The sequence below is a fragment of the Pelophylax lessonae genome, assembly GCF_965119305.1.
Source record: "Pelophylax lessonae genome assembly, chromosome: 5".
Lineage (NCBI taxonomy): Eukaryota > Metazoa > Chordata > Amphibia > Anura > Ranidae > Pelophylax > Pelophylax lessonae.
In genome coordinates this window covers 111,979,325-111,991,707 of record NC_138772.1, presented here as the reverse complement: position 1 = coordinate 111,991,707, position 12,383 = coordinate 111,979,325, and the positions used below count along the sequence as shown (strand labels likewise).

At 47.2% G+C, this 12,383-nt stretch overlaps 1 protein-coding gene across 1 annotated transcript in view; it reads right to left on the bottom strand.

The window, feature by feature from the left end:
• PRKAG2 (protein kinase AMP-activated non-catalytic subunit gamma 2) overlaps positions 1-3,278 on the bottom strand; it is a 552,351-nt gene extending 549,073 nt beyond the window's left edge. Inside the window, exon 1 of the mRNA XM_082257523.1 lies at positions 2,904-3,278. Within this exon, the coding sequence (XP_082113649.1) occupies positions 2,904-2,996 (93 nt within the window). The 5' untranslated portion in view covers positions 2,997-3,278. The remainder of the gene's footprint in view (positions 1-2,903) is intronic.
• Positions 3,279-12,383: the final 9,105 nt, after the last annotated feature.

Below are 12,383 nucleotides of genomic sequence, written 5' to 3'. Positions count from 1 at the left end.
ACATAAGTATCCCTGGAGGCTGCGGGAAGCTGAATTCTCACCTAGGTGACAATCCAGGAAGTGCAGGGACCGCTTCCCAAACTAAAGGTAATATGAAATATGTATTAAAAATGTTCTGACTGTGAGGGAGGACAGGGAGTAGGAGTGGAATGTCGGAAAGTGAGAGGGGAGGGTGAAGATCCACTTTATTATACTGTAGAAATCTATGCAAAACCTAACCAGGTTTAATAATGCTTCCTCTCCCCTCCTAGCACCCATTCTGACTAGCCTGTGTAAGAAGTATGTATATACTCACCTATTTTCAGGCTGCTCTGGTCACAGGATCTGGCTCCCCTATATCAGCCAGCGCCAGCTGCAGGGGAGAGGAGGCAGTGCAGACAATGAATTGGCCATAGGAGCCTATGGGTGACATCACCACTCCCAGGCATTCCAGCCATTGTCAGATCACTCTCTCCTCTCCCCTGCAGCTGCCACTGGCTGACACAGGAGAGATCATGTGACCTGACCAGAGAAGCTTGTAAATAGAGAAGTACATATCCCACCCACAGGTTAGTCCACATGGGTGTTAGGAGGGGGGGGGGGGGGGGGACGTTTTTAGGACTGCCTGGAATTTTAATTTAGAGTAGTTGTAAACCTCAGAATTGAAATATGAGCAAAGCATATCCCTCTATAGTGTGTACTTGTCTCAATTAATAGCACTCAAGCTCGGTTCACACTGGCGCTTCAAAGTTGCATGACAAGTCGCACCCTATTAAATGCAATGTGAACAAGCCTACTCGCTGAAACATGTAAGCATTTTATCCACTCCTGTGCCAGAAATAAAGATATTCATACAGATGTTGGAGTTGCCGGCTACTACTTTTGCTTTAAACTGCAATGGAATCATTCTAATTGGTGTGATTCAAGTTGCAGAAACGTAGAAAAAGGTTCCTGCACATCTTTGGGTTGACTTCATCACAACTTGCGTTGACTTCTGTTAATGAAGTTGCAAGCAAGCCGCAATAAAGTCGCCTGGTAAGTGTCATTCCTGTCTGATGCTTATTTCCTCTGTTATCAGCATGAATCACTTCTGACAAGTTTTCCTGACACCAAGAGAAAAATGGTGACAGGGGAGAGACCTACAGCTGATTGACAGCCTCAGCTCTGTTCCTGTGTGCTGTGTGTAGGGGGGGTTCTCTACCCTCCAACCAGCTCTCAAAGCTCTCCTCACCAAGCTCTACAGAGTGTAACTTCAGCTCTCCGCCCCCTTTTTTCTGAACTCTCAGACAAGCCTTATAATTCAGCATTTTGAATGAACGTAGAGAAGAGAATAGCTGCAGATAAACAGATACAACTTCAGTAGGAGGATTGATTTATCTCTGTGTACCACCTGAGGCCAGTCACTTCACTGGGTATATGTAAAAAAAAGTATATGTTCCCTCACCTTGCAAAACAAACCATTCAGTTTAAAACAAAAATGAAAGACAAACCATTTATTAATATAAAAATATAGAAAATTATACTTTTTTTTAACAAATCACATGACCTCTGTGCTTAGCTGCATAATAAGTTAGAGAGGCGGGGGTGGAGAAACAGCACTACACTGATCTTCCCAGTGAATGGCTGTGCAGGGGGGGCGTGTCAGCAGAAGTATTGGCCATTGGAGGACAGGCATTAAAGGATATGCTCTCATGCCTAGCATTATAAGTTAAAAATAAGAAAGCAGAGGGATTGCCAGGATCACCAGGGATTTCCCACAAAGGAAGCAATACAAAAAGAAGAGGATACTTCTTCTTGGTACAGCGGGCACATATCAGCAATATGGAATGTTGGGATGGCATATTTGTTATGCTGGGTTCACAATCATGCGATGCGGGAAGCACAGCAATTTAGGCCGGTTCACACTAGTGCGATGCCAGACTGTGCAGATCACATGCGATGTCTGTGCGATGCGATTTCAGCCACACAGAAATTGCATTGCATTCACACCAAGATGATGAAGGACCCTTTTTTGGTCCGCACTGGAATCGGAATTTGCATGGGTGTCTGATTCCTGCACCATTTCACAGTTTGCACTGCGATTTGCAAATCTGGGGGTGTCAATAACTTTACATTGACACCCCCAGCGGTTCGTAGATCTTAGTGTGAACCAGTGAGCGATTCAGGTGTGATGCTGGAACCGAGACTGAATTGCATCGTACCAGTGTGAACCGGGACTCTGCGGGTTCCTGCATTGCATCTGAGTCGCTGGCAGTTCACACTGCTCTCTGAGAACTGCTGCAGGTGTCAATTTCATGACACCTCCAAATCGGTGTGCAGAATGCAGTGCAAACTGTGAAATCAGATGGAATCGGATCGCATGGGTCTGAACAGCTATGCAATCCGATTCCAGCGTGGACCAAAAAAAGGGTCCTGCACCATTTTGGTGTGATACGATTTCTGTCATACAAACTGTATGGCTGAATTTGCATCGCCCAGACATCGCATGTGATGTGTACAGCAATGCGGTGTGAATCACATGCGATGTCTGGGATCACATACGTGTGAACTCAGCCTAACGGATGACCACGTCTACAAAGATCTCCAAAAACAGGAATACCCGCTTGACATTTTATAGAAGTGATTAGCGGAAACAAATCTAAACAACAAGCAGTTCTGCCTATCCATTGTTTCTGCAGGAAGAACAAATTGTTACAAACGTGTTTCCAGTACACAGAAAAGTTTGATAAGTTAAAGCCATTCCACGAAAACAAAACAAAACAAGACCACGTGACACAATATAATTAAAGGGTTTGTCCACCAACAGACCACAGTGGTGTCAGGCTGACCCAGCAGTGCTGTGCGGGGGGTGTGTCCTGACAGGTGGGCGGGGCCCGCTGTCAGTGGTGGGTGTCAGCACATGGACAGGGACAACAATGACTCACAGGGATGTGGACTCTCAGCATCCTCCGCTTCTGGCCGCCGCTCTTCTTCGGGAGCTCCTTCTTCTTCTTACTGTCCATGGCGGTGCTGCCCATGCTTCGCTCCTCCGACACAACAAACTTTCTTTCCGTGTCCTCCGTGGGTGATCGCCGCTCACACCTCCCCCCGGAGGAGGACGGGGCTCAGGGAGGACATGGAGGAAGGAATGCTCAGCCCCGGGGGGATCAGTCCGCAATAATCCGCTCACAAGTGTCACCCGCCGTGTGTGTGAGGAGAAATCAGCCGCCCAACATTAAATCCGTCCCTCTGTCAGAGGAGGAGAGGGGAGGGGCCAGGAGAAGCCAAAACACAGGAAGTCACGGGGAGACACGCATCGGTATGTGCAGGCGACACAGCCACCCTGTGCTACTGCTACCACTACTACTACTGCCACTACCACTTCTACAGTACAGACCCCTCCACTCATGGCTGATCTACACAGGGAGGGGCACCCACCCATCAACAGAACATTACATGGGTGACATCGCCCCTGTATGGAGGGGATCCCCTTTTATAACTGATCTCTAGAGGGATTTATTCATTGGGAATGCTTGTCACAGTGTGATTTCCTTATTATACCTAATAGTAAAGTCTAAATGTTTGTTTAGTAGTAATAAATAGTTGTAAAGCCTTTTCCTGAAGTCTATTATTATCCTAAGAGCCAGCTACACACGGAGAACGCTGGTACACACAGAGAAAACCCGGTACAGAACCCGGTACACACAGAGAACCCGGTACACACAGAGAACCCGGTACACACATAGAGAACCCGGTACAGAACCCGGTACACACATAGAGAACCCGGTACACACAGAGAACCCGGTACAGAACCCGGGAAACACAAAGAACCCGGTACACACAGAGCCTGGTACACACAGAGAACCCGGTACAGAATCCGGGAAACACAAAGAACCCAGTACACACAGAGAACCTGGTACACACAGAGCCTGGTACACACAGAGAACCTGGTACAGAACCTGGTACACACAGAGCCCGGTACACACAGGGAGAACCTGGTACAGAACCCGGTACACACAGAGCCCAGTACACACACAGAGAACCCGGTACACACAAAGCCCAGTACACACACAGAGAACCCGGTACACACAAAGCCCAGTACACACAGAGAACCCGGTAAACACAGAGAACCTGGTACACACAGAGAACCCGGTACACACAGAGAACCCGGTACACACAGAAAACCTGGTACACACAGAGAACCCGGTACACACAAAGCCCAGTACACACACAGAGAACCCGGTACACACAAAGCCCAGTACACACAGAGAACCCGGTAAACACAGAGAACCTGGTACACACAGAGAACCCGGTACACACAGAGAACCCGGTACACACAGAAAACCTGGTACACACAGAGAACCCGGTACACACAAAGCCCAGTACACACACAGAGAACCCGGTACACACAAAGCCCAGTACACACAGAGAACCCGGTAAACACAGAGAACCTGGTACACACAGAGAACCCGGTACACACAGAGAACCCGGTACACACAGAGAACCCGGTACACACAGGAAGAACCCGGTACACACAGAGCCCAGTACACACACAGAGAACCCGGTACACACAGAGCCCAGTACACACACAGAGAACCCGGTACACACAGAGCCCAGTACACACAGAGAACCCGGTACACACAGAGAACCCAGTACACACAGAGAACCTGGTACACACAGAGAACCCGGTACACACAGAGAACCTGGTACACACAGAGAGAACCTGGTACGGAACCCAGTACACACAGAGAGAACCCAGTACACACAGAGCCCAGTACACACAGAGCCCAGTACACACACAGAGAACCCGGTACACACAGAGAACCTGGTACACACAGAGAACCCGGTACACACAGAGAGAACCCGGTACGGAACCCGGTACACACAGAGAGAACCCAGTACACACAGAGCCCAGTACACACACAGAGCCCAGTACACACACAGACCCCCGTACACACACAGAGAATCCGCTACATACACAGAGAACCTGGTACACACAGAGCCCAGTACACACACAGAGAACCGGTACACACAGAGCCTGGTATACACAGAGCCCCGCACACACAGAGAACCTGGTACACACAGAGCCCGGTACACACAGAGAACCTGCTACACACAGAGAGAACCCGGTACGGAACCTGGTACACACAGAGAGAACCCAGTACACACAGAGCCCAGTACACACACAGAGCCCAGTACACACACAGAGAACCCGGTACACACAGAGAACCCGGTATGGAACCCGGTACACACAGAGAGAACCTAGTACACACTGAGCCCAGTACACACACAGAGCCTGGTACACACAGAGCCCAGTACACACAGAGAACCTGGTACACACAGAGAACCCGGTACGGAACCCGGTACACACAGAGAGAACCCAGTACACACTGAGCACAGTACACACACAGAGCCTGGTACACACAGAGCCCCGTACACACACAGAGAACCCGGTACATACACAGAGAACCCGGTACACACAGAGCCTGGTACACACAGAGCCCCGAACACACAGAGCCCGGTACACACAGAGACCGGTACACACAGAGCCCGGTACACACAGAGCCCGGTACACACAGAGCCTGGTATAAACAGAGCCTGGTACACACAGAGCCCCGAACACACAGAGCCCGGTACACACAGAGCCCGGTACACACAGAGCCCCGTAAACACAGAAGCCTGCAAACTCAGAGCCCCGTACACACAGAGCCCGGTACACAGGGCCGCTGATAAGGGGGGGCCACCAGTCCTCTTGTAGGGGGCCCGAGCACACATGGAGGGGGATTGGTGATGAGCAACATTTACAGAAATCTTCCTCCAGCACCTGAAAGCTGATCTCTCCCCCTCTCCCTGCTGCCAGCTTTTATCTACTGAGTAAGAGACAGCTGTCCCTCACTAATCCTCCTCCCAGCGCTGGCTGTAATGTTAGCTCTGCTCCTGAGTTTGTTATCTCTCTAACTTTGTTTTTTTCCCTACAGTTCTTCCTATGCTCCTTGTCCCAGCCCAGCTTTTTTAATCTCTCCCTCCCATTGCTCTGTCTTCCTGACACAGTCACAGCTGATCAGCTGCATTCCCATGGAGTGAAGAATTTACTGTTACACCGGTTCCAAAGCTTCTTGTTATCTTGTCCCAGTGCAGTTTAGTGTGCTTTATGTAGCTGGGTTTCCCACTCCCCCCCCCCCCCCCCCCCAGACTGCGTCCTGACCTATGCAACTTTGCTTCTTCTCCTCCTAACTGTCAGTTCCCTCTGCAAATCCATGTATCATCTCCTTCTATTTAACCATTTACTAACTGATCTGGCAGTAGTAAGCTCCATTTTTTATCTTGTATCTACAGGTAAGCCTATAATAGGGCTTACCTGTAGGTTTAGTGAATATGTTCTAAACGTAGCAGCCGGTGATAGCACCGGCACATGTGCACTGTGCTCTCAATGGGTGACATACAATTTATCAGATCCACCTGTCAGTTTTTAAGGCGGATCTGATCGGATCCTCCAGGCATCCCTATGGGGAAGCGGATGTCAGCAGAGACATCTCCACTTACACCCGCTGCTCTCCGATCCGATCCTGTCCGTGAAATCCGGACGGATGGAAACCCTATTTTCCATCCATCCAGGGGATTGGATGGGATCGGATGAGAGCAGACAGGCAGTCCGCTCTCATCCGATTCCCCCATAGAGATGCATGGGGCTCTGACACCTCCCTCTCCGCACACAGAGCGGAGAGGGAGGTGTCACCTTCCTGCTCAGCGGGGATCTGTGTATCAATCCCCCGCTGAGCAGCACGGATCTGCCTAAGGAGGCGGACCGTGTGAAAGAAGCCTAACTGAATACAAAGTGTGAGCTGGAGTTTAGCTTCATTTTCTCAGTGTATCTAAATCTGCTAGTACATCTAATACTCCCCTCTCCCCAGACTGACAATGCTGCTCTCCACTTTGCCCCCTGTGCTCCTTCATCCAGAGTGGAGGCACTCTAACACAGGCGGTGTGTTACTGGCCAGATCACCAGGGGTAAACAGAAACAGAAGGAATAAAAAAGAAAATGAATGCAGCCAATGCATCTAATGATTGGTAAGCTGCAATATATTGAATGTTTTGGTTTGGAGCCCAACTCCAGGCAACTAAAAAATGACCCTTTGTAGTGGGCTGTGCCTGCACTGCAAGGCTTAATTGCTTGTATAAGTCTGGGAGAACGAAAAAGAAGATATACTTAGCCAGTCTTCCACTGTATCCTGAAGCTAGTCCAGTCCCCGCAGCTTCTTCTCCCCTCACTCCAGCAGTCTAGGATTCTGACATCATCAAGACCAAAGCAGGGTCTATAGCACTGCAAGGGATGTGATGACACCAAAGGGTCAATTTACTAAAACTAAAGAGTACAAAATCTGGCGCAGCTGTGCATAGAAACCAATCAGCTTCCTGGTTTATTTGTCAAAGTTTCAGTGAAAAATCTGAAGTTAGAAGCTGATTGGCTGCCATGCATGCAGAGCTGCACCAGATTCTGCACTCTCCAGTTTTAGTAAATCAACCTCCAAGGGACAGGCCACCATCAGAGCGTGGGGGAGCGCCATCTGCTGGAGAAGTGGAAGATCAGGTGAGTAAAACTGTTTCTCCTTTCCCCAACAAAACAGGCAATTACCTCTTGCAGCCTCACTGTAAGGGATGATTTCAAGCCTAGGTTTACAAGGGACATTACATGCCATCAGTGTGATGTGTCCCTTGTGCTTCTGTTTTCTAGTTCATAAATATTCCTCCTCTAATGCCCCACCCCCACAGCTGTAATCTTCTGATGCAGTGGGGGGTTAATAGAACTGAGAAGCTGTCCCAGGCTCCCATCAAGATTGCCTGACTATGTCTACCCTTTCCACCCATCTCCTCCATTCATAGAAGCTGTACCTCAACTTCAATGAATGAAACAAGATCTATGAATGGAGGAGGGGCGGAGCTATCAATCATCTGCTCATTCTCCATTCATAGATCCTCTTCCATTCATAGACGCTGTACTGATGGCTTCTATGAGTGGACAAGGTGGGTGGAACTGTGTGGCATAGTCTGGCCCTCTTGATGAGAGCCCATGACGGCTCCTCAGTTCTACTTAACCTCACCATTGTGGAAGATTAAAGCGGTGGTGGGCAATAGGGGGAGGAATATTTCTACTGAACATAGAAGACAGAGGCACAGGGGGCACATCACACTGAAAGTTATGTCCCTTGTCCTTCATTTGTATTTTTTTTTTGTAGGTAAAGTTCTGATTTTTATTTCTCCAGAAAACAGCACCATCTTGGTTGAGGCTTGAGGTTATCCATAGTCACCCTTTACTTCCTGTACTGAGAACACAGCCATGTAAATCCCGGTGCCTGTTCAGTACTTGGCTGTGTTCACAAATGTCTGACAGTGATCAATCTCTGCTGTAGGTTCTCCGCTTATGACTATGTAGCTGCAGTCTGATCAGTGGTGGGGAGGAGACTGAGGACATGCTTCCTCCTGCCTGCAGCAGACTGATTACACTATATCAAGAGTCTTCAAACTATGGCCCTCCAGTTGTTCAGGAACTACAATTCCCATCATAGTGTATAAAAATAACCACGCTAGGCACAAACGTGAAAAAGTGAATAAAACAATATAATGACAAATTAAATGTGAAAAGCTGCAGCTGTAGTGGGAAACCCAAAAAAAGTAAATACAAAAGAAGAGCCGCGCTAAATTGACATAATGATAGTAAATCAAACTGTAAATAGTGATAACAGTAAACTGTGCTAGAAATTATATCATAATAAACAATTGAATATATGACAATAAATAATTAGTTGATAAAGTGTCCATAAAAGAACAGTAAGGCTCCATGTACACGGGACGCTGGAAATGGCCGTTTAGGAGCAGTTGGGCGTTTTTTTCAGAAGCCCCTGAACCCATCTACATTTTATCTTATCTGTCCATGTACACCAGGTCGTTTACAGTCATTTGCAGGCAGTTGCGTTCAGGGACTTTTTTTAGAACGCAATTATTTGCGTTCGAACGTGTGTTTCCCGGCGTTTCAAATGCACAAACGCGTCCGAACGCGTCTGAACGCGATGACCCGCGTTTAGCGTTCGCGTTTTTCCATTTTAAAGGGGAATCATTTTTTTGACCTCTAGGAACGGTTCTAAACACAAACGCCCGCAAACGCCGCTAAACGCGGGTACAAACACGACCGAACAGACGTTTCAAACGTCCTAAAAATTCCAGCATTCAAAGGGACTTTTAACAACGTCCCGTGTACATGGAGCCTTAAAGTCCAAATTTGGGTGCCAAGTGTAAGAAAATAATCCTCCACCAAATGTTGTGACTTCTTCCACAATCAGTGCTGCATGCTAAGGGCACACTAAACGCTTACCAGAAGAAAGATAAATACAGGCATCCAACAAATACTGGGAACTCCAACAGAATCCTGTAGGTGGCGTGATGCCTCTCTCTAGATGGTCTAAAAAAGTCCAGCAGGAAGCTGTGATTGTAAACCAGCCAACGCACTAAATGGTCCAGGCCCGGCACTCCCAAAGGAATATGAAAGAAAGCGGCCACAAATAGAGTAGTACGTAGGGGACACGTTATTAAAGATAAGGTAAAAAACTCACATGTATGAAGAACAATAGCGCTGTTATCGGCAGAATCCAGCAGATCGCTGCTGCCCGGCTTCCCGGTATCACGTGGTGACGTCAGCGCGCCTTCCCGACGCGTTTTGTCATAGGTGACGTCTTCCTGGGGCTGCGATGGACACCATGGTAGCAGAGTGCAGTGTGTGTGAGGTGTGTGTGTGTTGTCCGGTAGTCAGTGCTCTCCTCTTGCTGTCAGTGCGGGGACTTGCACCATCCAGGTGCTGTGATGAGAGGTGAGCGGGCTGGCAGTGCGGTAGACGTGGAGTGGAGTGATCGCAGTTCCTGGAAGTCTGTGCTCTGCCCTCCGCTCTATTCCCAGCGGGATGCTCTCTGCGCTCAGTCATACGATTTACAATGAACACCAATTCCCATCATGCCTAGTCATGTGTGTGAATGTCACAGTTTTACAATTCCTCATGGGATGTGTAGTTCCACAACAGCTGGAGGGCCGTAGTTTTTGAATACCCCTGCACTATATCATCTCAGCTCTGACAGCGTTACAATAAATTGAGCCCAAAGACAGCTTGTATAGGAATAAGAGCTGGAGCTTTTCTGATCTATTCCCTCACAGTTGTATTGTTCCAAATCGTTTCTTTTAAAGAAGTTATAGTGGACATTTAGCAGGATTTTAGGTGACAGATAATATAATGACAGAAGACCATAGTTGAGTTACTGTAAATTCTGCTCATTGATTTCACTCTCCAGGAAGCCATTATCTTTGTAATATTAGAATCTGAGAATGTGATATAGACAATCTGATATTCTGAGATTCATTCTCTGCATTTGCATCACCCATACAGATCTAATCTACCAATCTGCAGACTGTGGAGCGATGGATTTGCATAAATACGTATATATTGTTCTGCGTAGATCACCAGTTGCGCAATGACTTCGGTAAATCTTTGCAGCGTGGGATTGCAGTGCGTTGCTTTAGACAGTTGGTGGCGCTAGAGCTGAGCAGAATAATAATACACAGGCTTGTCAGCCCTGTGATTGCCAAGCAGTTCTGAATATTAGGCATCTGATGCTGTTCTGGTTATACGTTATCTAACTTGATATCCCATTTATTTAGTTATAGATTGCAAATTCATATAAAAAAAAAAAAATCAGCTGATGGATTATTTGCAGAGCTTCCAAAATTGTGCTGCTAAATAAATTCTGCTAGACACATGCTGCATCATACTATTTGAGTCATCAGACGACTATTTACAGGGAGAAATCTCCAAACCTGTGCTGGAATTGCAGAGTCTACAGCAAAAAAATAGTCTTTACGGGCAGTAGTGCGGAGCTGATTAGTTTCAATTAAAGCCCCACTCTGACTCATTGATTTTTTTTTTATATAATGTCTCTCTTAAGCCCCATTCACACTTGTGCAACTTTGGACATCAGAGTTGCATGACAAGTAGTTCCCCGTGTTTTCCAATGATACCCATTCATATATGCGCAACTTTAAAGTTGCAGCAACTTCAAAGTAGTTCATGCACTACTTTGGTCCGACTTTCATGCAACTTGAGGGTCATAGACTTCAATGTTAACCCTGAGAAGTTGCATGAAAGTCATACCTGAACGTTTTCAACAATTCAACTTGTGTGCAACAGTTGTCTATTAAAACTGGTTAAAGTTAAAGTCGTATCCCATCCAAAGTTGCATCAAAGTTGCACCAAAGATTCAATCTAAAGTCGGCGTAATTTTGGAGTCATACAAGTGTGAAAGGGGCCTTAAAGCAGAGTTCAACCCAAAAGTGGAACTTCCGCTTATCTGTCTTTCGGGGGGGAGCGGTTACCTGTTTTTGACAGGTACCCTGTCCCCACTTTCGTCGGACCTCACCACGGCGTGGTACGTCAAAAGTTTGGCCCCCCTCCTCCTCCTTCCTCTGCTTCTCGGCCGCATGCGCAGTAGGGCCCTCGCAGTGAAGCCACAAGGCTTCACCACTGGGTTCCCTCACCGGCAATGGCAGTGGCAGCATCGCACAGCCGATGGAATCATTGGCTGCGGCACCAACATCACTGGACTTCAGGACAGGCAAGTGTCCTAATATTAAAAGTCAGCAGCTACAGTATGTTTAGCTGCTGACTTTTAATTTTTGGAGGGCGGGGGGGGGGGGGGGCAGAACACCTCTTTAATCCAAATTTGTCCCCAGCAGTACCTGTCTTCCACACTAGATGTCCTCAGTCTTCTGGGTTGAATGACACCCAGCATCGCTCAACCCAGAAGATTAAAGCTTAACTCCAGGTAAAAATTTGCAATATAAAAATAAATAACCCATTAAAGATAAAATAACAAATCCAAAATTTGCTTCAATGTTCAGCTTTAATTCTAAGATTTTCCCAGCAGTACTTTTATCTGTTTTTAGATGTCCTCTGTCTGATCCAGCATCATTCAATTCACTTCCTCTGATCCCTGGTCCTCCTGGACCCACCCAAGCTTGTAACTGCATAGTGAAAGGAGAAGGAAAAAAGACATGAGCTCACCTCTCTGTTACTCTGCTATCTCCTCCTATCAGCATGCTTCTTGTCCGCACATGAGCTAGCTGGCCCCTTGTACTGCTTTCACTTCTCACACTCCATTCTTACTATATAGAGGCTGATACCAGCTCAAATCTTGGCACTTACACTGCTTACAAATGTTAGTCAGGGTTCATGTCTGTCCTTTATATTTGTGCAAATTGTGTCAGGGAATTTTTGTAGATCACTCATGTGTGATTTGAAGTGTTAATAAACCTGCTGGATTCTGAAGAACCCTTTTTGGTACATATCAAAAATTTGCTAACAGGTAGGCTTTTAAATGCAGAACAGACAT